Raw genomic sequence first — 25,015 nt, 5'->3', positions numbered from 1 at the left:
TTGGGTTGCAATTTTATATGAATAATTTCTTCGTCGAATCACGCCCTGACTTATACTATGTAAATGGTTTGTTTTGGTTTTATGTATTCATTATATATGTGTCTTTGACAAAAACTCACTTTGCCATATATTCATTCTCGTTTAAGCCGTCCAACAAGTAAGTGTTCAGATGATACGTTACGTTGTGTTGCTATTTTGGTTCATTTCTGTCATTTGTTCACGTTTGTTTTTTTTTTATTTCTCTCTCTCTCTCTCTCTCTCTCTCTCTCTCTATCTATCTATCTATCTATCTATCTATCTCTTTAGTTCCAGGTATTGAAAATGAATTTGCTTTTACTTGGCATATTTCTGTTGTCTATAAGTGCAAATAGTGTGTTTGGTGATCAACAGATTCTCATTGATAAATTGGCCAGCGAGTATTTGGCAAGTGAAAAAGCATTGTGGAAAAAAATCGATACGCAACTCATTTTGCTCGACCGTGGATCATTACTCAATGAAATCTATCGTGAGCATTCACGCATATTAAACAATGACTTTGGTGAAAATCGAGTGTTATGGAGTTTGGGAATTCAAAAGTATGAACGTCTTATCAACATTGTGTTGTCGATTGATACAAATGTGAAGAATATCAAAGATTACTTGATCAAGTCGGAATATGTTAAATTAGTCGATTTGGCAAAAAATGCGGCTCAACAAATGCAAAAATCAGCTGATGACTTGAACGCCATTATTGGACAACGGTCATTTTGGAATGATCTTATAGATGTGAGATAGTTTTTTCGTTGAAATTTTAATTTTAAAAGCGAGCATGCTTAAACATAATTTCTGTGTTAATTTCGTATAGAAAGAAAATGGGGAATCATGCCAGTTGGGTGACGTGAGAAACAGCAATGAATTGGTGTTTGAAGTTTACAAAGAATTGTCGGCGGTGACATTAAAGAGCTACATCAATATTCAATTAACGCAAATGGTTCTAAAAGTGTCCCAATATGGTAAATAGTAAATCAATTGCGATTGTGTGGTTTAGGTGTTAATGAGACTTTTTTTTCCTCATCTAGGTAGTGTCAGTCAGCAAAATTCCGATGATGTACGTAAATCATTCTATGATAAATACGTACAAAGACAAAATACGGTGAAAGACTTTTTGAAAACAGTGAGCGATAAAAAGTGGATTTGTGATAAAAAGAATTTCCCAAGTACGCCGATTCATTTTCTGTTTTTGTTTTTGTTTTTTTCAAATTGTTTGATCGATTTTCAAAGATGTGCGGCATTTAATTGATCTTTTTTCAAATAAATCTTCGCAGCTATCTATCATCAAATTACACGATTCATTCAAGGATATGTGGATAACGAGGTCAATCTAAATACGGACAAAAGTTGTGCGAAAACTTGCTCCGACTATAAAAATACCAGGAATTATGGCTGTGCTGCGAATACCTTGTGCGCTGAGTCGCATATCGATGAAGCAAGTACTCGATGCAAAGGAATAGTTTACAATTGTGATTTCGTTGATGATGACCTCACTGTTTGCCCGGTAGTCAAATTAAAAAAAAACAACACAAACGGCTCACAAAAACGACTAACTTTTATTATTACTTTATTTTCGGGGTTTCAATTTCAGTCGTTACAAAAGCTTGATACACGTCGCTACGACTATGTTCGCTATTCAAATGGAAAAACATTCGGAAAATACGACAGTTGCTTACAATCGGCAAAGGTGAGTTTAGTGTTTTTATAATCACCACGGGAAAGAAAAGCCAACATTTACTAACGAGAATGGGATTATTATGTTTCATAGGCGGAATCGTGGAACTCTTGGTTCGTTAAGTGTTCGAATTGCTTCTGCTATTGCGATGAGCAAAGCGCACAATCGGATCGATTTTTCAGCTTGCATGATGTCACTTCGAACATTCAGGAAAATCGGTAAAAACATGTTTATGAAATAGAAAACAAAACAAAAACTTGTGTTAATTTCGGTTGTGCGTTTCTTTAAAAAAAAACATTTCTCTCTTTTCTTTGGTCCTTGAATAGAATTGTGACAGGCGTTGCAATCACGAAACGTAATCGAATGATTCAGTTTGTCATAGGTGAAAGTACGCTTTTACCATACGGCAAGCTGAACACAACCATTGCTCATGAGACCGGTGAAACGAATGCCAATAATCGATACGTGGGCCACCCAGAGTTCAGCATTGACAGTAAGGGAGTTCAGAGTGGTGTCGATTTCCACACATTGACCTATGAAAAACGATCCATCAATTTGGATGCAGTTCTGGCACCACCAGGAAAGATTGTGACTGGAGTTCGATTCCATGCGCTGGAAAATGGTGTGTTGACGGTTCAGATCCGTGCAACTGACTACGATTATAAAACTGGTGAGTGATGGAATGGAAATATGAGAAAATAATAAGAGCACGATGAAAATGCCCTGTTTTCATTCACAGGCCAATTGCAAAAGCTCGACAAGAGTATTTGGATTAATAACCAAGTGAAACAACATACGGAGCTATTCTTAGACGATCCCGACCTTCCGATACGCGCTGTCAAACCTTTGGAACCGGACTGGAGACCAAATCAATTTATCAAATTTGGGCCTAGTGACCGTGTTAGAGATGCATCGCAAGTGACTGTACCTTTTATTGATGGAACTTTTGTTGAAGGAAATCCCACTCTGCTCAGCGGCGTCGGTTTATATTACAAGGGCCAACCACACTTTGGCGGATTTATTGCACCATATTTGATCGCTTTCGACTTTGGATCATTGATCAATCCACTTCAAAATGCTTGATGATCATTTTGTCAACAATCACACTTCCAAGAATTGTTTTCATATATGAAGCAATAGCTCAGCTTCCGTAAATAAAGTATGCGACGGTAAAAAATCGCAAAACACATAAACAAAAAAACATATTTCGATTGAATTCTATCTGTATGAAGAAAAACCGCATTACTACAGTAAGTAAATAAGATAGTGAGATTCGTCAGCGATTGATAACTAGGCATCATTACATTGATCTTATGTAGAATCAACACAAGTAATGTTTACTTGAAGTGAAATTTATTCGCGAATCATGACCTTCTGATATTTATTTCAAAACGGATATTGTGACATTTAACGATTTGAAAATACATGCAAAAGGGAAAAGACAAAATACTTATGGATGAGTTTTACACACGCGATGCTCGGAAAGGCGTTCGGGTGCTGTTTGCCACACTTGTTTTCATGACTGTACTCTTTCTTTCTCTCTCGCAACATATCGGTATACTATTACTCGCATTTGTTTATATGTGTGCTTTTCCGTGTGGAATTTATTTACGAAAAGCGACCGACAACAACACGGTCGTTCCAATGAAATTCCTGGCAATAAATTGTCAACAAACATCCAACGAAATCGCAAAAGCGAGAATGAACAAAAACACTCACACACAGCAAACACAACTGTTGATAACAGAACGGAATCCGTACATGAATTGACCCAGTGACACATCACAGCTATGTGGAAAATTCAAATAAAATCTTTGCTCGCACTCAATTCACAATTAGTTTGATGATTCAATTCGATCGATTCTAATTAATTGAGTGCGTGCGCCGTCAGGAGTCAGAAGTAGAGCCAAACCCAAGTTATATTGTAACCGTGTTTTATTCGTTTTTTTTTTTTCTTTTTCAAGAGTGGTTTTTCGCATTGAGTGAGCTACATACAACCGGGGCGAAAATGCGGTTAATGAATATATTGGCGGCAATTATTGTTGTTAGTGTGTTGTCGGTGCAGGCGAATATATTCACAAAAGATGTTCGGAACAGTCCACCCACACTGTTGGATGTAATGCGGCAACGATACTTTTCCATCGAAGATTCCCTGTGGCAGACCATTAACAGTGGAATCGATTTATCTGTAGCATTACAGCAAATACATAGTGGGCATCGCACATTCTTACGTGACAGTTTTTCGGAGCGAAATTGCTACTTCTCCACATTTGATCCCGATCAAAACGCTCTTTTCGAATCCATAAAGAAAATCAATCAATCCGTCGCAACAACGGTTGATAACTACTTATATTCGAGTCGCGCAAGGTTCAGAGAAACGGATTCGTTAGCAATCAGTGCACGAAATCTTAACTTAACCGATCAACTGGATAAACTGTTTGAAATCACTGGCACCTCCGATTTTTATTCAACCATTCGCAATGTGAGTGTGATTCAGAGTTCTTGGATTCTGATGTTTTTATTTCCAATTTTTTCCCCTCTTACTCATATTCCCATTCGCATTCATACATCGCATTCATTTTACACGCGCACGCTTCTTTCGATGCGTATTAAGCAGAAGCCATAGCTTACATCACCATTATCAATTTCGGACGTTTTAATAAGCAACTAAAAATAAAACGATACAAACGAGAAAAGAGCAGAGAGGAAATACAGCAAAAATATGATAGTCACAAAATGAGCTCAAATGATGCCATCGTTTATCGTGATGTGTCGATTCTGTTTGTTTGTCTGATTGTTATTTTTCTCTGTGTGTTTTTTTTTCTCGCTTTTTGCGACAACATGTTGTCGGTCGGTCATTCAGGCCGCCGATTCCGCTGAATTCTGGGAATGTTGAATTTAGTGAATGAGACATCAAAAGCATGATGCTGCATAGTTATACGGTCACTGAATGTCTCAGTGTGTTATTCACTAAACGTCTCTGCGCCAATTCACTTCGGTCGATTGAACAGTGCGCTCTTTTTTGCGCCAATTCACTTCGGTCGATTGAACAGTGCGCTCTTTTTTTTCGTTGCCAATTTGTCGGTGCTTCTGTGTCTTCTATTAAAATTTGTTAACTATAGTGAGAATCTAGACGGAAAAAAAGTATTACATTCGGCCACAAAATGCGACTGCAAATTTTCACGTTATTATTTGTGGCAGCGTTCGTGGTGTCAATGACTGATCCGCGTGATGGAAAAGTGAAAGATGGGAAAAAACCTTTACCATCATCCCCACTACCGTCCGTAGCACCAGCGCTAATTGATTCGTTACGACGACATTATTTGGCGCTCGAAAACGATTTGTGGCATTTAATAGAGAGTGGCATCGATACCGCATACGTTCTAGAGCAAATACATATAGTTCACCGAATTTTTTTCGACGAAAGCTTCCGTGAATTTAATGTAACGTTCAACGACTATGCGGCCGATCGACAAACTCAATTATTATCGGCCGTTGATGATATCACTCAAACCGTTGCGATGGCTATGAAAAATTGTCTGCATCAAAATCCATTAGCATTCGATGAATTAGCATCGATTGATGCGGCTCGAAGCCAGCTCAATTTAACACATCAAATCAATGCACTTTTTGTCATCACGGGGTCAACGGATTTTTACGAAACCATTCAAAATGTAAGTGATTGTGATTCCAGAGTATATAGAGTGTTTTTTGTGCGCGGTTTTTTTCGATAGTTCAGAAGTTTTGAATCAAAACTTCAAGCACGTCCTTGGCTGATAATGTTTCGCACAGATTCATGTCTAGGAATAGCCATCACATTTCTTACTTTGAACAAACAGGATGTGTTATTGACATTGTTTTTTGTTTGGTTTAAGATTTGACCAAAAATCGTTTCTTCAAAATTTCGTTTCGCACTTCACACTCGAATTATCGAGTGCACGTACACACTCTTAGCTCGTCCGTACTATCCACAAGTTCTATTTGAATAGTAATATTCCGTTTAGTTTAGCTCATTTTATTCTTGTGCGTCCCCGAAGTGGGGGAGGTTTTCTTACTTCTAGGAGAAGGAATGTTCTGTTTGAAGCGTACAAGTTTCAGTGCATTTCAATCGAACATGATGTTATTTTATGTGCAAGGATTTATTTATTTCGTTGTGATATCGACATGTTTCGATTATAGTGTCAATTCAACAACTATTGCTTCCATTGAATACATGTATTCATCAACCGAATTTATCGAACCATATTGTCATGGTGAAGAGCCAGTTGATGCGGCAAATGATTTATACGACACTTTATACGATTTGGAGCTTTTATTTGACGAAAAAACCGTAAACGATACATCGGATGCGGCTTCTCCGATAGGAAACACATTTATCAATCAGCTTAAACAACAATACATCAATATCGAACAGTTACTTTGGTCTATAATAATTCAAGACAATCATTTAAATGCGGAAATCGATGAAATCGATTTGCTGGAATTGGTTCGCGTTAGTCATGCCATTTTTTTAAATGGGAATTTCCGTGAAAATGTCATTGATTTGAATTTATTCGATGCTCACGATGAAATACTTTATGAAAGCATTTTGACTATAAATCAATCACTACGAACGGCACAAAAAACCTATTTAAATGATCCAACAAGATTGGACGATCCAAAAAATGAGCTCAACATCATGTTAATAGTTCAAGATCAGTTAATATTGAGAAAAACACTGGACAACATTTATGAATACATTTCGTCAAACGACGATTATATGCGAAGTGTGAGTTTTTTTTATTCATGTGCGACTCAAACCTCTCAATGTGAAACAACACATTTAATCCTTGAGTTTTGTCTCTTTTTCATTGCTTCTGATAAGAATTGTACTATGTGACGTCGTTTCAATTCGAACATCGATTGATCCCAAATAATAATGTGTCTCATTTTCATTTTACAGAAAGCTCAACTAAAGCAATGCGATAAAAATGTGATGGTAATTAAATCGGCCAACCAATTGATTTACGAATACTATCACGACATTTCAACGGCTGAACTAAAGGCATATGCACTTGTGCAACTCGCATACATGTTCTACACGGTTTACAATCGAGGCAAGTGTTTACTCTTTGAGTCACATTCATGTTATCAGCAATTCATTTATTTCATGTGAATTACTTATGTTTCAGGCAATTTCCGTGGTCAAGCGCAGGCACTGAGGACCAAATATTTGGATCGCACGCATCATACACAGGATATAGTTAGACATTTGCTCGAGTACTCAAAGCGTGACATTTGGCGATGCGATCCGAACCATTACTCTGTTGGCACATACGAAGAAGTGACAAACTTCTTAGTCGGGTATTTCGCCAATCTCGAATTTAAGCAATATTTGATCAAATGATTTCGAATCTATGTAGTCATTGCTTTACTTTCTTAGTCTTAAAATATGACTACTTTTCCATTTATCATTTGCTTCTAATTTTCATTAATTTCCCACTCTATTAATTCATTATGATCAGGTATTTCGACAACGAGGTAAACCTCAATCCCGATGGAACATGTCAAAACACTTGTGAAGATTACAGAGTTACGAAAAATTACCAATGTTACGATGGTACTTACTGTGGACTAAAGCGAGAGGGTGCCGAACGAGATAGAGCCATTTGTAAGGGAGATATCGTCGACTGTCAATTCCTTGGTTCGGATTTAAACATTTGCTCCACGGTAAGTCTTTACAGCGTTACATCTTTATGCACATCATGTAAACAATAGTTGAACTGATTGCAATTTGACCGTTATTGTGGTATAATAGCCAAATCAAGCCTCGAGAAGATATGATGTTCTTTACTACGATAATGGTAATGTATTGGGCCGGAATGGAACGCAAATATTCGAAAAATGTGCAGATGAATCGACGCGGGTAAGTAATATACATAAAAATTCCAACCTTTCTTCAAGCACTCTTCATTTTATCAATGTTGAATGGCACTTTTTCCACATACACATATTCCATTCCATTATTGTCTTTGAAATAGGTACAGTCATGGATAAGATGGGTGGTGAAATGTACCAATTGCTTCTGTCTGTGTGACGATCAAAAACATTCGGAGAGGCATTTCAGTTTGGTAAATTTCAAGCAGCTTAAATCATTTTATTTGTGGACTTTTCATTATATCTCCATTTTTAAATTTCCATTTTAGCGCGACGTCGTGTCTGATATTTACAAAAACCGGTGTGTATATTATCTCTTTGATGTCAATGCAAAAGGCCCTTTGTGTTTACAATTAACATTTTTCTCTTGGCTTTTGTTTTGTATCATTTATGTTTGTTTGTTTGTTTGTTGTTGTTTTTTTTTCATTTTAGAGTTGTATCAGCTTTAGCTTTTCGAAAGTTCCAGGGAGTTTTTCATTTGATGATTGTTGAACGTGAACTCAAACCGTATGCAGCATTGAACGTAACCAACCCTACATGGCATATGTGGAGCAAAGTAGACTACTTCCACATCCATGATGCACTTGTACGTGAAGGAATCGACTACCACACGATGACCTGGGAAAATCGATCAATTAATTTGGACACAGTTGAAGTACCTAGTGGAAAAGTGGTAACGGGCTGTCGATTCCGTGTTGTTAATGGTGTAATCACCTTACAAGTACGCGCGACTGACTTTGATTTCATTTCGGGACGATTAAAAAATCTGGAAAGTAGTTTTTGGTATGTGAGCGAAGCCAAAGAACGTACACAAATCCCATTGGATAATCTTGATGTTCCAACACTAACGCCTGAGAAATCGATACCAAACATACTAAAGGATCGTTACATAACCTTTGGTCCCACCGATAAATTTAAGGACTTATCCCAAACAACAATTCCATTCATAGATTCACAGTTAGTTGAATCTCACAATCCGATGCCACTGAGTGGCGTTGGTTTATACTACAAGACATTCCCTGGTTATGGTGGATTCATTGCGCCCAAAATTTTGAACTACAATTTTGGGCCACACATTGGCGCTTTGAGTTCGTCCACTTGAAATCAAATCAATTGACCAGAAAACAATTACACAACATACACAAAAACAGACCATTTCAACATATAATTAGCCCAAATATATTGTAATTAGTTTCGAAAATAAACAGATATTGCATTTTCGTTTTTACGTACTTTTTAATTTAGGTAATTAACTCGAACTATTTTTTTTTCTATATTTAGTCATTTCCATTTTGATAGGGTGTATAAGCTAAATTGTTTTGGTTTTTGGTCCAACCAATTTTCGAATAAAATTCCAGAGAAATGATTTTCGTGATTTTTCGCAAAGAAATAATAAACAATTGGAAATGATTTCGGATTGGGAGAGATTATTTGAATGGCCCCAAATGAAATGAATAAGTAGAGCCAAAGCTCGACAATCGAACATTGTATCTGTATTAAGTCATATAGAATAACATAAATAAAAGAATGTAAGGAGTAGGAGAAAACACCGTTTATGCATATTTAATACTATTTCGAATATTTTCTCTTTTTCTCTCTCTTTTTCTATAGTACATATTTGTCATCGTTTGCGTTATTGCGTGCAACAATTACAAGTTGCAAATCATAATATGGCTTAAGTTGCACGTGATTCAAAACCTAAACTAGAGTGTACCCCAATAGAAATAGAATCGACCGAACAGGTGAATTGATGTTTTTTTTCCATTTTATTCAAGACTGTTCGCTACCATTCAACCTATTCAAACTCAAATATTTGAGTGTATTGATCAAAAGGATAATTACGACCAGCTTATTTCAGACACATTTACATTTCAGCATACATGGACTATGTAATTTTTTCTCTGCTGGTTCTGTATTTGTTTTGCAATAAAAAATAATGGCTGCGCCGCAGACAAAACATAATCGCTATTCGGTTAGTTAAAATATGGGGAATGAAAAGAATGAAGCGAAATTGAGTTTTAATATTGAATTCGGTGTAAAACGGCAACAGTGTTGTTTGCGGTAAAGCAATGAAATTGATGGGCGCGCGTAAATCAAAAACCAAACTCAATTTATCGTTGCAATTTGTTAAAAGTGAAATGGAACGGAAAATCAGCAGTCGCAGTTGATAACCGATATTAATTTGATATTTACGCTTCATGTGGAGCAGCAATTCAAACAACAGGCACGCTCACCCTTCTCTTGTGCCTCGGTGTGATGCATTTTATGGCTCGTATGTGCTCATATTACCGAGAATCAATTAAATCAATTAAAAGTCTGGCGCAAATAGAAAATGCAATTTATTTCACAAATTTTTAACGTTCCACAAATGAAACTACGTTCGATAGACAAAAACCTTTTGTCGAACCAATCGATATCTGCTTGTTTCTTAATTGATAAGGAAATTAATGGAAAAAAAAGTTTCACGTGTTCGATGAGAGACAGAGAAAGGAAGATCAATCACAAAATACTTACCAATATTGTGTGCATAAGCAAGGAAACAATCGATACTCGCTCGGTTTTTGTTTTTTCTCTTTAATTTCTCCTCGTTTTATTTCGATATTCCAGTTTCAATATGATGAATATCACAGTAAACTATTGTAAATTGAATTTCGGCGTACATGAAAACTAAATCGCAAATGGGGAGATAATAAAACCAATCAAATATGAATTCTGTGCTTCCAATGATACTCTCTTCTTCTCCTTTTTTTTCTATTTTTCGTAAAAAAAAACAAAATGCTGTCCAATTAAATACGAGAAAGGCACGTCACTTTTAGAGACAGAGTGAAACGAGTGGTTTCAATTTATTGCATTTAGTTAGAATTCAAATCACAAATCTACATCACAATGCTTATATTTTTGTTAGAAATTCTAAATTTAAATCCGTTAAATTTTATTGCTTTGAATTTTTTAACCACAAAATTTGTTTTTTCAAAAACTTTTAATCAATTTTTCATTAGAATTAAACGCCAGAAAACTTGGCCCACAATAGTTTATTCAATAGTTTAGAATATTTACACGTTTTTTATTTTTCTGTTCGTTCTTTCTTCTCTCTCTCTCTCTGTTTTTCAAATCGTCCAGCAGCCGTTTTGACTTGATTTTTCTGTTTGAAGACTAAATGTTGACACTGCTTGCACGCAGTCATGCACGAAACTAATGTCAACCTGATTGAGCTCTTGTGTTGTTAGGTGCGCTTCTAATAATTATGTACCGTGCGCTCGAAAAGAAAAATACTTTTTGATTCTTCTCTCGGTGGCTCTGTTTATGTTACAACAAATACAATATCAAAAATGCATACGCTCGAATACATAAGCAACAGCTAAGCTTTTTTGCTTCAACAGGATGATGGCCATGTGCTGTGCACACACACACACACACAAACGCCAACGCTCACACTCACACAGACACTTTCACGTGCAAATGTACATATACGTCCATCAAATTGAGCCTTCAATGATTTTTCATAGTTGCGTCACTTTTTAATTTTTTTTATTTTTATCGAAAACAATACAACAGCAATAACAGACAAAATTGATGCGACAACGAAGCGAAGCGAACCAAACTATGGAGCAAGAGCGAAAGAGAAAAATAAATTCTACCCCCGTATGTATTGCAACACAATATAATCCACCGCGAACTATTAATAGCTTAACTCACAGTTTGTAAAAGCAAAAGCATATTCAATTGAAATGTTTGAAGATAGCTCGCTCAAGCACATACATAGCTCGCTAGTTCACTTGTTCTCTCCATTTCGTGTTCACAACCATTAGTGTTCGGCTCAATTGATGGAAACACCACAATGAGAAAGAGGAGGAGGAGGACAACGACGGGAAAAATGGCCCGCGCTCCTTACCATGCTTTTCATTTATCGTGTATAAGCAGAATTAAGACACGAAATATTTGTGCATAAAATTCTTCTATAAAAATAACCATATTTTGTGGGCTATAGCACGGGCTTTACTTTATTTTTTTCTCTTTCTCACCCTCTCTCGCTTTCTATCTCAAGTACTTTGGGATATTTGACTCCGCTTGCCTCGTCCACCACCATGAAAATAAACCATGAGCATAAATACCAACATATCAGCGGAACAGAACAGAACCGAACAAGAGCATAAACTAAGCGGAAAATGGATTAAAAATTCCGTGCGACAAATATACCTGGTAGTATGGCACGGTATGGTATATCAGGGCATGGCATTCGCTTTGCATGTGTGCTTTAATTTTTAATTCATTAGCAGTCTGTATATTGACCCCATGCGATTTTGTTGCAGAAAATGTGGCTCTTCTATACATATACTTAACGACTTTGTGAGATACTCGAACGCAAAATGCTCTTTCATGCTCGTTCTTTTTTTTGCCACTCACCACAATTCAAAGTAACGAGCTTTTTTAATTTCTCACCCATTCATGTCGATGACTGCGTACCATTCTACCGCACGTGCGATCTCTTTGTTTTTTTCATTCAATGCGAAAAATGGTTTCAGTTAAGAGCCTAATCGACGAGTGGCATACATTACTTCGTGACTATTCAACGGAAAGGTAAGTATATTCAGTTTTCTGGCTCTCGTGTTTCATCTCCTCTGAAACAGAATGGATTATTATTTATTGTATGTGTTTTTCCCGGAAGACGATGCATGCCGAAGCGAACAACCACAAAAATACAACACATAGTCTTCACCCGAAATCACACATACGCTCTATTTCTTTTTGGAAGAATATGAATTTTCGTATGTGCGGAAGAACCGCCAGCGAGGGAAATTTCAAATAGCATTTTGCCACACGATAAATGCATGTATGTAGAGTGCAACGAAAGTGCAACGTTACTTTACTCTGTGTGAGCATGTGCACAATTCGCTAACTACATAGGCCGATGTGCCCATGTGTCAATGTATTTTCACAATTGAGCGAGACGGAAATTTTCGTGTTTTTCTCTTTCTTGCTCTCTTCATGCACTGTGCATGTATGTTTGTTTTTATATACCGTAAATTTAACCTAGTTTCAGGCAGCACATATCAGAGTACATTGGTTTTGAAGCGCAGATAAATGCAAACGTTTAGTGCCAGTTACCCAATGGATGATTATTTAAGGTGAAAACAAATAAACCGTTTATTTTATTTTTTTTATTATTTTTTTCAGTCATTCTCTCACAATGAGCGTAAATTAGAGCTATAATTATTTCAAGTTGGCGCGAGATGAAAAATGGTACTGCCTGCACTAATTAGTTCTAGTGGGAAGGGGGAAATAAAATGTAGAGCAAAATTGTTGATATTGACAAACACCACGACGAATAAAAAGTAGAGCAGATGAAATATCTGTTAATCAATCACATGGTCTGCGTCCCTTATTACATCCCTCATCTCATGAAATCAATCACAATGTTGGCTATCGATCGCTTATAAATAGCTAACCTTGGTTGAACGATGTCCTAACGGTTGTTTATCCGAACGCATCCATTTACATGATGCACAGAAGAGTATCAACACCGCGAAACCTTGTTCCAGTTCCAATTATTCCAATTACAGGAATAACAATGCATTCATCTCATTCATTGTCTCGATCTCTGGCAGGGGGAAACAAATCCTCAGTCGTGTCTCTTTTATCACAGGGCTTCATTAGGCGTTATAACCACATTTTTAGCATAACGATGCACTCATTTTGAAATTAGATTTCAATGTCGTGCCACTTTTTGTTGTTGGTCATATAGAAATATAGATGGGTATGCTGAAGCAACAGTACAGCCCATTAAGAATGGCGATCGTCACTGTCACATTCCACAAACAATGGCATTTAGACATAATGCAGATGGCATTCATTTGATGCTCTTTTGATTTAGCGCTGATTGTTTTTGTTCGGTTTGTTTACCATTTTATTTTCACAAAGGAAATGTGAAAAAAAACGGTCGTTGGACCGGATTTTGTTTCATGGAAAATTGATGAAAATGAGCGTTGAAGTATTGCCATTTGCTTGATTTGCCTGTTTATTTGGTTTGAAACAATTTCTTCGATCCAATTGTTTTTGCTTTTGGATTTTACTTTCTTATTGCTATTACATTTGAATGTTCACTTGATTGTTTAACCACATTTTTGTTTAACAATTACATGAACTGCTGATTTGGGTAATATTTGTAAAAAAAATTCTTCTAAATTCAATGCCTTAACAATCTGAAACTTATAAACATACTTGTTTTTATCTCATTATTTATATAAATTAGGCTTTTGCTCTCATTTTTTCATTTGTATTTATTTTGTGTTGTTTGCTTGTTCGATTTGTTTTTCAAAGATTAATTGGTTCATTTTTTCATAAAGAAATCCATCATTTCACCACCATCCAGTGCCAAATCCTCGGCAGTTTCTTTAAAATTAATGAAATCACCATCGAATCTGCAAAACGGACAAATGAATTAGCATTTTTTTTTTTTTGGTTTGTATTCATTTCATTGAGATACAAAAATTATGGCAACTCACTCTAGGGCAACTTTGTCCACGTCGCATTTGAATTCTTCAGCACATGCAAAAGCAAGCGTAATCAGCTGGTCCTTTGCACCAATGTAAGTAATGAATGGTCGCTTGCGACCTTCAGCCTGAATTTTAATTTCCAATTTATTTGCATTTGTATTTGCCATTGAGCTCGCCATGTTTTTGTTTTTATTAACCATATCAGAAACGTGTGCCCCTGGCAAAACCAAAAAAAAAATGCATGAAATTATTATATTAGGAGTCTCAATCACCGGTGCTTTTATCGAAAATAAGTCGAATGATTGTACTTACGTAGAACTAAACCTTGAATGTAGCCAATCGAGTTTGGTGTTTCTTGTTCCGACACGGTTTTATCTTTGAACATCAGAGCAATGTGATCCGAAGGCACAGTATGCTTTTCGCTCAGTTGTGCAGTCAACACAGACAACTTTTGGAACTGTCAAAAATTGCAGATTAAATAGTTTGAAACATGAATATCAGACAAGTAGTCATAACTCAAAAGTGACTTACTACGTTCATGTAATAATGTTCAATTTTGCCATTAATGCGAACTGTAACCTTCAAATCCTTGCTTTCTTCGACCGAAACTGCAGATGCCGCTGCCACATTGCGAGTGAAAGTTACCGCTGGCCCACCAATAAATTCATCATCACAGTCTAAAACTATTGTATTTGGATCGTAGGCTGGTTGCGATCGGCCTTGCACGGCTCGATTCGATGAACATAGTGGTGCATCAGAGTCTGATGATGACATATCCGATGGATTCAAGTTGACAGCGCGTCCCCGACGTCCTCTTGGGCGTGCACCAGTCGGTTTTTTTGGTGACTTTCGTTTGGACGCTTTGGCAATGTTCCGTTCCATTTGGCCTTGCAGTCGCTTTGCTTCAACCAGATTGTTTTGCAGTGTGTCTACAATTAAGATTCATACATCAACACCTTCGAACTGATTTTGTGTATCGTTGAAATGTATTTATATAAATAGATTACATACCACCAATCTTTTTTAACCGTTTGGCCGCTGTTTTCTGTCCTTTGGACGGCACAAATGAAGCACCTTGGCCCGTTCCATCATCATCGTTGGTCTTCGATTTGGGTTTGGTCACAGATGATGTTGACAAGTCGAGATCAAAACTGTCATTTTCATTCGTTTGCAATGTGTCCGGCAAATCATTGAGCTGCTGTTTACAGATGTTGTCTATGCCTGGAATAGAAGATTGAAACAGATCTGACTGAAAACATGCACTTGTTTGTTGTTATTGTCTTCGGTTTACCGTTGAGAAAATTGTCGAGATTCGAAAACATGTTTTTATTGCAATACAACCAAAATCACATTCTATGTGAACCGATCCAGAGTGGAATCGACCAAATTTTGATTTTCACTTGAAAATAACTACAATTTTTACAAAGAAAAGGCGTATTTTTTCGGAGTTGAATGAGCACACAAAAGATTCAACCAAAAATAATTCTCTGAACGCGACAAGAAATCCGAAAACAATGCTGCAGATATTTGACAAGAGCGAATCGGTTTATACGAATGCCTATAGATGTCGTCACATGCAAGTATTAGCAAAACACAAATGATAACTAGGTTTCACGTAAAATATGAACTTGAACATAAATTTTAACTATATTCATTGACAGAAAACCCGATTTTTATTTTAAATTAAGTTTTTTTTTCTTCAAATTTATCTGCAGGAAATAGACAAAAACACGAAATTATCAACGTTTTCTATTCGTATTTAATCATTTATATGACATTTAATGCAGGGTTGCCAACGCTGGTGTATTAACATCAGTCGATCTGTGTGTATGCAGTGGTATTTATGTGTTTTCATATTCGTTTCATCAACAAGTGTGCATTGTTGTGTAAATTGGCCCATCAAATTCATTAGATTTAATTGAATTTTCATTATATTTCTCTTGGAAAATCAAAATGGTAAACATTGTATATCATTGCATTTGTCGATTGTATTCCTGGAATTTTCAATTGAAGTTAATCATTGATATTGTATACTTATTTCAGGCTCGTTATTTCAAAGAACAAGACATCGATGGTAAGTGCTAATAAATACTAGAAATTAGGTGACATAAGCAGTGACCTGATTTTTGCCTGTTTTCCTCTTTTTCAGAAGTATCTTTCAGATTTTATTCTGTTTTTGCTTTTCGCTTAAATTTACATTTCGATTTTTTTCTTCTTCTTCATTAAATAATGTCTGTACATGATTTACAGAGTTTCGTGAATGCTTTTACCTGTTTGCACGTTCCGGTCAAATAACCACACTCGATGAATTAACGGTTATCATGCGCTCACTTGGTCTATCGCCAACAATCAAGGAACTGACACGATACTTACGCAAAAAGAATGGCCGAATGAGTTTTGCCGATTTCCTCGATGTGATGCATCAACACTCAAAGGTGGAAAATTTACCGGACGAAGTGATCGATGCTTTTAAAGCGGCCATGGATAATAAGGGCACGATACCAGCCAAACAATTGCGACACTTGTTGCAAAATTGGGGTGAAGGTTTATCCGTGCGCGAAATAGATAACATTTTCCGCGAGGCAAATGTTCAAAACAATGGTTCAGTGCATTACAGTGATTTTGTTAAAATTGCATGTGCCCCTGTTCCAGACTACTATTAATTATTGATGTCTTTCATCAGCGCATCACCCATTTTTTTTTTTGGCGATGTCGGTCTTCTTATGACTCTCAGCTTTCATTCAGTTTGCATTTTCATTCAGTCTTCAATTTGTACATGTGGAGTGTCTGTGTCTGTGTATGATTCATTTTATTCAATTCTTATGTGATCTACAATCCGCTATATTCGATCGTATTAGCTACGCTGAATTTAAAAATTATTTTGATAATTTTTTTTTGTCTAGGAAGAATTTTTCGTTTTCATTTTTTTTTTCTTTAGTTACTGCCTGCTAATTATAGTAGATGATTATAAATTAGCTTTTTTTGTTGTTGCATAGAAACTTTTTTTTCTGTACTTGTGTGATTAAATATTTTATTTTTTAAATAAATGTGACGTACTAAGTACTTAGAAATAGAACGGAGATGATGATCCTGTTTTCATACTACATTTCATTTTGTATGTGCTACTAAAAATTGTATATCTATTTCTTGCATGGAAAATAGCTTTAGTTTTATTTAATGAGCAATTGGTTTTGAGCCATTGAGTTGAAGTTCATTTGGCTTATCTTTAGCATGCTTTTATGCATTTTTTTTTCTTCAAAAAAAAAACGAACAACTTTTTTTTCTATACAAATAATGGCTTATTGATAAATAAAGATTAAAAATTACAGAACAAATTTCAACTTATTTTTTTTCACTTAAGTTGTGATTGATGCGCAACCTTAAATTATATGATAACATCTTCGGCGAATGAAACACCCAAATAAGCCAATTCCATTTCGGTCGGACTCAACAATTGTTTTATATCTTTGGCCCTAAAACTATTCGCTGTCTTCACTGAATGTATTGTCATTTATTTATCTATATCTTCCATCTCGAAAACGAAAAAAAAAAAAACGAATTGAAACCAAACCGAACGTCGATTATAAGAAAATCATAAATATTTGTTTTTTGATTATACAAATTGTCTTATGTTTATTTGAAGAAAGGAAAAACGTATCTACAAAGAAATCGCATATAATTTTCCATTTATCGAAAGAAAAATGTGCGCGCCTAATTCGTGAAACCATGATGAAGAAGTAAATCTCTTGGATGAATATGCATACGTCTAGAGTGTGCAAATTCGTCTACTATTGCACTTGATTATTATTAGATTATTGGCAAGGCTTTAGGTATTTGTACGTGAAAAATGGTTTCGATTGTGGATTTCTGAATGATTAGTTGTTGTCGTGTGTGTTTTTTTAAATTTTAATTGGATAAATTGATTTAAATACTCGTGCATATTTCTGGACCATATGTTAGTTTTGAAAGCTATAATAATTTTTTTTTTGTCTTCTTTAGTGAATCAAAATTGATTTTTTTTTTTGGGAATTTATTTTGGTGCTTATTTCTGTCGGTTATGCTTTATTTAAATGATCAACCTTATAATGAATGCAAAATCCAAAACACGAACCTCTAAGTTTTCAACGTAGGCACCGTGTTTCATTTCAAACTTTTGTATTTGGCTACTGTCTACTTTTTTTTTTATCATGCACCTGTTGTTCGATTTAGGCGAGCAAGTATCACTGCAAGAAATTTAGCATTTAACGAGTTACAAATTTTTTCTATTTTATTTTTCTTTGTATGAAGGTGAAGTGTAAAAAGTTTGTTTATCGATGAAATGGGAATATTGTAATTGAACAGGCTTTAATTAATTTAGTAATGTGTATGTGTATGGTAAGCTTAACCCATTTGCTACCGTGCGTTCTTTTTCATCCATACAAAATGTTTGGTTTTTCGATCATTCGGTTGAAAATGGGTTAAATTTGATTCATTATAAGAGAACGTTTTGAAATTTGTAAGCAGTTCATGTAAAGAGATGGACTCGATCTCGGCTTTTGAGTATGTATGTGAACGCGTGTGTGTGTGTGTGTGTGTATGAATGATGTTCGGTATATGGGTCGGAGGCAGAGTTCCACTATCATTTGCTAAACGCCTGCCAAATTCGATTCAGTTTAGGGCATTTTTTTCGGCACACGACGCTTCTTAAATCCGCCCATTTGTTTCAACAACTGCGAGTTTTCGTCACCATTGTCAATATGTGGATCCCATAAACGCAATCTCTTTGGAATATAAATAAGGCCAATCAATGTGATTGCTGTGAAAAATAGGAAACAGAGAAGATAAATCAATGTTTATGCCATTTCTAACGATATTAAAATCTTTTGCCATTGTAAACAAATCAACACTTACAATTAAGTACACATGGGAATATTACGTAGAATGTTAATGTGCTCGATCGGAAATACAACGCTTCCGTCAAGTACAAAATCATTGTTAGTGCTAATGAACAACCTCCCATACTCACAACGCTGCCGTTCATTGGTTGCCAATTCCAAACGCCAACATGCAAAAAGAAACAAAAACACATTGATTAACAAAACAGAAACGGTGATGATGATGATGAGGAGAAGCATATGAAACATATCGACCGAAAGATGTGTCAATACAATACAGGAGACACTTCCTGAATATATGCATTAAGTTCACCATAAATACCATCGTCTGCGAAATTGTATGGTCATTCGATTTGATATCGAGCCAAAAATAATGGCCACATATATCGGAAGAACGATGACGAGATGCTAGGGAAAATTTATATTCGGAATACTTACGGCTTGTAATGGATGTATAATGTACAATGAACTAAGGCAAACGCTTTTAAAATGCAGTACATTCCGATTATACGTGATATTGTGTAGTCACCTGGCAGAAAAAAAAAACAGATTAAGGAAAAACAATTTTAAGGGATTTTCTCTGAAAATATTGACGAAATTGAAACACAACGATTTTGGTGCACGGTGTATAGCCAACATTGTATGTTATCCTTCAAGGCAAAAACTTTCAACCTGTTTTTATTTTACTTAAACACGTAAAATATGAAGAGAGGGAGAGAGAAAACCTGGACTGTATGATGTTCGTGTATGATGAAAAACTGATAAGTTTTTACCTCAAAAATTCTTATCACATTTCCGAAATCAATTTCATTTAATTATGTGCCGAGGGAAAAAAGCGGCCTTACTTTGCATGCGACATTTTTGTTTTTGCCACTTGGCAAAGCTTTATGATCCAATTTGAACTTCAATGCTCTCTCAATTAAACTTTTGACCGATAATATGAGTTCGTGGCTTTGCAAATTACCATAGAAAAAGCCTTCGATGATTGCACAAAGTTTTTCATAATGCAGTTATGCGTTAGTTTAACAAGTTCAGTCTGACTTAAAATTGCATTGAATGGCAAAATATGGTGCGAAAACAACGGAAAAGAAGAGGGAGAAAATAGGTGGGACAAGATTTGAAAATTGTCAACGAGTAGAGATCTGATGTTAGTGTTATGTGTTAAATTGAGAATATCATACGGCACTCATATTTTGATATCAACTCATACACCAAATGCAGCATACTTTTTTTTCCATCGATGCCATTCAGTGAGGCGTACGTGATTGAAATCGTTTAGAAAACTGCACAAAAATACGCCTAATGAATTCATATGGGAAAAGTTATAGGCTTCGTTCTTGTAAAAAAAAAACCATATACATACATCGAAATGGCATCATTTTTCCGAGCCAAGCAATACGAATTCAAATATTGTTCCTTGCGTGTTAGGGTCGTATTCGATAAAAAATAAATCTGCGATCGAATGAAAAATGAGAACTAAAATGAAGTAAACTGTGTATTTTAACACTTACCAGCAATGTATTGTGAATCGGATGGATCGCCCAAAAAACTGCGCTTTTCGATGTAACTGCGAAATGCTGTGCCCAAATCCATAAACGCGACGAAGGCAATCCATCCTCGAAAGGCATACAACAATTTACGTTCCATGGTTCCAATTCGCCGGTTTCGCTGTCACAGTTCGTCGAAATATCAATGCAACATTAGCTTATAATTAGGAGATTATTGTCGCCAGTTGTCAGCGGAACGAGACAGAGCGAGATGGACGCCTAAAATTAATCGACCAAATGAAAATGTGCACTAAGTGCGTATATATATAAAACCTTGTGTATTGATCGAACGCCAAACATATAATGCGAAAATAATTACGAATGATCATGCATAGTTCCTTAATACATTTCGCCGCATATTCATTTTCAAAGTGTTCGTCCGTGCGTTTGTTGAATTAGATTCGTATGCTCCGGAATGCGAAGTGTTGCCGTATATACTATACATAGTGGCAAAGAGGATAAGTGATGCCTCACTGTTGCCACAACCATTTGAATAAAACGTTTGTCGCCATCCGTATCAATCATCTATTGGCATTGCCAATCACTAATGGCAAAGTGGCTTGCGACAAATTAGCATTCATTTTTATTACATATTGATTGATCTCACATTTGACTGGAAAATAGAGCAACACAGAGGTGAACAGAGGCAAACAGGGAGAACGAAGCGTGCAAGAGAATGAGAGAGAGAGAGAGAGAGAGAGAGAGAAAATGAATTGTCAGACCGTAAAGTCGTTGGGCATTCGAATCATTTTCATGAACATAAAATGCATTTTTATTGCCTCCGTATGGTAAAATAAAGCGAAGCAAAAAATAACGTTGATTACAGCATTTGCGCGCCAGATGAATGGAATGTGGTGTAAAAGCCCAATTTGCTGCAACTATGTGTATTGTGTACATTTTTGGTACGATGGTGAAGCATCTCTTGGGAATCATTCCAACTGAACTTTTCCAGCACAAAATGGAATCGATGCCGAGCTGGCAATCATACAGCGAGACAGAAAGACACTACTGCATGTTACAATTTTGGATCGTATCCAAAAGGCAATCTTTTTGTGATTATGGGTTCATTGAGTAACAAACGGATGGCAAAATAGTTCGTAGCATTCACTCAACAGAGAAAAAAAATGCGTCTGTCTGTATGTGTGTGTGTATGTGTGCATTTCCCACTTTATTTCCTCCACAAATACACATTGAACATTTCGAAAGAAATTAGCTTTTAATGCATTCAATAACTGGCCTGTACATCGAATTGTTATACACTTGTGAGAAAACCTTGACGTTTTCGACACATACCGTCCATGAACCTTCTTCATATATGCATGGAAAAGTACACGCCAAGTATTGATTGATTGCATCTTCTTGGAGTACCAAATTCAATATGCTGATCTGTCGAATTCTCCCATTCAATGGCTAACCACTTTATGTCTGCTCCTGATTTGTGGTTGCACCACATCAACCGTTCCCATTTATGTCGCCTGATGCCAATACTAATACATTATTATGTACAGTATATCCAGTTGATGGTCCTTACATTTTCAATAGCAATGAACCCCTTTTCTTAGGTATTCAAAAAAGGAAAGCATTTTATTGCATTTTTCACAGTGTCATTCAATTCATCGCTTTTTGCCACTTCTTTCAATGTACACAGTCTCAGTGAAAATCTTGAGCATTATCTTCGAATTTCATGTAATTTTTTTCTCTCTCACTCCGAAGGCTTATTGTGCGGACGATTGTAAATCAGGAATTTTCGATTCAAATGCAAATCACAGACACCGTATTACATACAGGCAGACTGCCTCTAATAAATGCAAACACAATGGTATCATGCTGCTCCAAAGACCATGTCAGCTTAACTTTATGAAAATGGATTTCAACGAAATGTGTTCCCATTCTCTCTCACTGTTTTCGGCATTTCCAATGCCTGAACAGCATACGAAATCATTTCGGTGTGGCGAAAATTGCACCGAATTGCACCGAGTCATGAGATGATATTTTAGCATTTTGTGGCAGCAGCCATACTGCATCTCAACTGAATAGCTATTATTTTGACATTCACTCATTGCAATAATATGCATTTTAATTTCGAAAATTTGTGTACATTCAACACTTGCCGTGCACGTCAGCGCACTTAATCTAATTTAACAGCATTTTCTTGTGATATGGATGAATGTTATATTTAAATAGCTCTTTTATTTAATCATTGTCAAAGCATTCATCTCGTGTCGCCGGATAGCAATGATCATCCAAAGCCACGGAATGAATGAGTACACTGTAATCGACTAATTCTAAGTCGCTAGTCGATCGATACATTTTTCATGATGGATTTATGCTATCTAGCTGGGCCGAACCAAGGCAGCGAGAGAGGAGCAGAAGGAGGAGACAACTAAGAGCCGTTGGATAAAAGAGTCGTTGACAGTTTATTAAATTCTTATTTGGTGCAGAAATACTTTTAAATTATGGTTTGGATATTTTCATTAGACACGAGCACATTCTCAAGATGAAAATTATGTAAAACAGAAGAAGCATCAAAATGACTCTTTATGATGAATAACAATGTGAGAATATGCAGATGGGTAGATTACACTCGCACCACCTTCGGACCCAAATGGAATTGCATGGGAATGAACATAGAGCGGCGCGACAGTGCAATCATTCGTGATTAAATCACAATATACCGATGGCGCATCGCCGCCGACAATGGAAGAAAATTAAAGGCAGAAGAAAAAAATACGACCGAACAGAATTGAACCAAGCCAAATGGAGAGTAACGAGATTTGCGTACAGTATCTTTTGATTATTTTGTGTTTAGCATCTATCTTATAGTCACTTGATTGGAGACGCCTCATTTGATAGAGTATATCGCATGTTTCACTATGTGGCCAGTTAACTGCAACTCAGCAAATCATGGGTACTCTCGGTGAAGAAAAGAAAAACATCATTCTCAACATCAAATGAACTTGTAAGTGGTTCATTGTACATCGCTTACTCGAGGATAGCAAAGGAAAAAAAAAGCCATTCATTGCTGGGAGAAAAAGAAAAATCGAACCAAGTTCGTTGAACTCGAAGGAGTGAATGGACTTGAGGAAAATAATTCAAAAGAAAAAGACAATATTTCTTTGTTTTTTTCCTAGAAAAAAAAAACCCGAACGAATTTAATTTGATTCGGTTCACTTAATTTAGAAAAGAAACCATATCAAAAATATCAGTTTACATTGTTCAGTAAATTGCGCTCAATTTAAAACAAGTCAAATGTTAATTCAATAAATGTGATTGATCAGCAGATAAAAAGAGCCGAAATCAGCTATGAAAATGCTATCAATATTCCACGTAAAATTCATTGGAAATTGTGCTTTTTACCAGGAAGACACTAAAATGTTTCCGGCACTGCATACAAGAGAAAACTACGAAAACTCTCTCTCACACACACACACACATATAAAAAGTAGCCCATTTTTGTGAATGGCTACAAACAGCTAACAAAGTACTGATTTTCCAGAAGTGAATGAACACCGATATGTATATATATATATATGAGTGTGCTGTGTTGTTATGAAAATGCCGCATTATGCTATGTTTACACATTTTTTTTTCGTTCGCTTTTTTTTCGTTCTCCCTTACATATCTTGTTTTCGCATGTGTTTTGTTTAGCTCACTACATGCGATGGATGTATTATATACCATGTTCCTCAGGATTCTTTTTTTGGCTCTTGATTTATGAAGTTTTTACGACCGTCAAAACTTCATTCAGACAGATAATAGTGATTTTTTTGTTAGTTCTTTGTAACTATTCCTTGCTTTATATTCTGCGAACAATCTTTTTTTTTTTCTGCAGGTTTCGTCTCATTCTTTTTCTTCAGATAAATTTCAACGATTTTCTTTGAATTGAAATGGAAACGAATTACTTTCCGCGGGTAAAGGATAATTTATTGAAAATTTCCACGTTAATTGGTCGATAAAATTGTATAAAATGATTGTAGTCAAAAAGAGAAATAGGAAAATGATTTGGATCTATTTTTACCACTGCCAATAAAGAGGAACAGGCGAATGGCTTAACAAAACAAGTGAAATGAACATAAACGAATGCAAGTGAACTATGAATTACAATTATATTTACCGTTCAATTATACTTGCCTTTGGTGTGCCAGAGAAATTTTGCAGATAATTTAGCCAACTGCAGCTCAAACAAAACAACAATGACCACTAAATGTTCAACAGCCACATATATAAATATATGTATAGAGAGAGAATATTTGGCCTCTTGAACTGTTGTAAACTACCGCGTATTTTGAAGTATTTAAATGAACTATTTGGCTCTCGAATATCAATTTAATTGTGTAGAAATTGGTTCACACGCTGCTTTGCATATTATGCATCTCTATCTGTCTTACACACTCACCAAATCCACAATTCAAGTAGTCGGTCACACACACTTTCTCTCTCTCTCTCTCTCTCTCTCTCTCTCTCTCTCTCTCTCTCTCT

General features: G+C 36.0%; 6 protein-coding genes across 11 annotated transcripts in view; 3 read left to right on the top strand and 3 right to left on the bottom strand.

The window, feature by feature from the left end:
* The window catches only part of LOC129579073 (glutamyl aminopeptidase), a 56,485-nt gene extending 45,655 nt beyond the window's left edge, over window positions 1-10,830 (bottom strand). The window contains exon 1 of the mRNA XM_055468659.1: window positions 10,136-10,830. The gene's annotated coding sequence lies outside the window, so the exon portion shown is untranslated. The remainder of the gene's footprint in view (window positions 1-10,135) is intronic.
* On the top strand, window positions 80-2,934 carry LOC129579088 (uncharacterized). Its single transcript, XM_055468731.1, has 9 exons — window positions 80-157; window positions 307-765; window positions 845-992; window positions 1,059-1,196; window positions 1,305-1,534; window positions 1,622-1,717; window positions 1,799-1,923; window positions 2,032-2,375; window positions 2,445-2,934. Exons 2-9 carry the CDS (start codon window positions 322-324, stop codon window positions 2,786-2,788), a joined length of 1,869 nt encoding a protein of 622 aa, XP_055324706.1. The 5' UTR covers window positions 80-157; window positions 307-321; the 3' UTR covers window positions 2,789-2,934.
* LOC129579082 (uncharacterized) lies at window positions 3,472-9,990 on the top strand. Of its 4 annotated transcripts, none has more exons than XM_055468722.1 (9): window positions 3,472-3,605; window positions 3,670-4,187; window positions 6,648-6,801; window positions 6,877-7,048; window positions 7,210-7,414; window positions 7,503-7,610; window positions 7,726-7,815; window positions 7,891-7,922; window positions 8,054-9,990. In XM_055468722.1, exons 2-9 carry the CDS (start codon window positions 3,714-3,716, stop codon window positions 8,721-8,723), a joined length of 1,905 nt encoding a protein of 634 aa, XP_055324697.1. In that variant the 5' UTR covers window positions 3,472-3,605; window positions 3,670-3,713; the 3' UTR covers window positions 8,724-9,990. The 4 variants fall into 4 exon arrangements, with proteins under 4 accessions (XP_055324697.1, XP_055324698.1, XP_055324696.1 ...); XM_055468720.1 differs by lacking the exons at window positions 3,472-3,605; window positions 3,670-4,187 and adding exons at window positions 5,178-5,379; window positions 5,885-6,473; XM_055468723.1 differs by lacking the exon at window positions 3,472-3,605 and having other exon boundaries at window positions 3,651-4,187.
* A 2,781-nt stretch (window positions 10,831-13,611) lies between the features above and the next one.
* LOC129579102 (uncharacterized) lies at window positions 13,612-15,672 on the bottom strand. The gene is made up of 6 exons (XM_055468763.1): window positions 15,407-15,672; window positions 15,127-15,336; window positions 14,647-15,044; window positions 14,428-14,572; window positions 14,125-14,332; window positions 13,612-14,040 (listed from the first exon to the last, which is right to left on the bottom strand). Exons 1-6 carry the CDS (start codon window positions 15,435-15,437, stop codon window positions 13,950-13,952), a joined length of 1,083 nt encoding a protein of 360 aa, XP_055324738.1. The 5' UTR covers window positions 15,438-15,672; the 3' UTR covers window positions 13,612-13,949.
* Window positions 15,673-15,934: 262 nt separating this feature from the next.
* LOC129579113 (calmodulin-like protein 4) lies at window positions 15,935-17,665 on the top strand. Its single transcript, XM_055468778.1, has 3 exons — window positions 15,935-16,071; window positions 16,159-16,189; window positions 16,366-17,665. The coding sequence occupies exons 1-3, from the start codon at window positions 16,069-16,071 to the stop codon at window positions 16,776-16,778; spliced, it is 447 nt and encodes a 148-aa protein (XP_055324753.1). The 5' UTR covers window positions 15,935-16,068; the 3' UTR covers window positions 16,779-17,665.
* Window positions 17,666-17,868: 203 nt separating this feature from the next.
* Window positions 17,869-25,007, bottom strand: LOC129579112 (uncharacterized). 3 transcript variants are annotated; one of them, XM_055468775.1, is made up of 5 exons: window positions 24,651-25,007; window positions 20,501-20,755; window positions 19,428-19,518; window positions 19,006-19,124; window positions 17,869-18,910 (listed from the first exon to the last, which is right to left on the bottom strand). In XM_055468775.1, exons 2-5 carry the CDS (start codon window positions 20,634-20,636, stop codon window positions 18,768-18,770), a joined length of 489 nt encoding a protein of 162 aa, XP_055324750.1. In that variant the 5' UTR covers window positions 20,637-20,755; window positions 24,651-25,007; the 3' UTR covers window positions 17,869-18,767. The 3 variants fall into 3 exon arrangements, with proteins under 3 accessions (XP_055324750.1, XP_055324749.1, XP_055324751.1); XM_055468774.1 differs by having other exon boundaries at window positions 24,668-25,007; XM_055468776.1 differs by lacking the exon at window positions 24,651-25,007 and adding an exon at window positions 21,830-24,644.
* Between the last annotated feature and the right edge of the window lie 8 nt (window positions 25,008-25,015).

The sequence above is a fragment of the Sitodiplosis mosellana genome, unplaced genomic scaffold, assembly GCF_009176505.1.
Source record: "Sitodiplosis mosellana isolate CC-2019 unplaced genomic scaffold, AAFC_SMos_1.0 Smas_scaffold_6226, whole genome shotgun sequence".
Lineage (NCBI taxonomy): Eukaryota > Metazoa > Arthropoda > Insecta > Diptera > Cecidomyiidae > Sitodiplosis > Sitodiplosis mosellana.
This window is presented reverse-complemented; position numbering and strand designations above follow the sequence as displayed.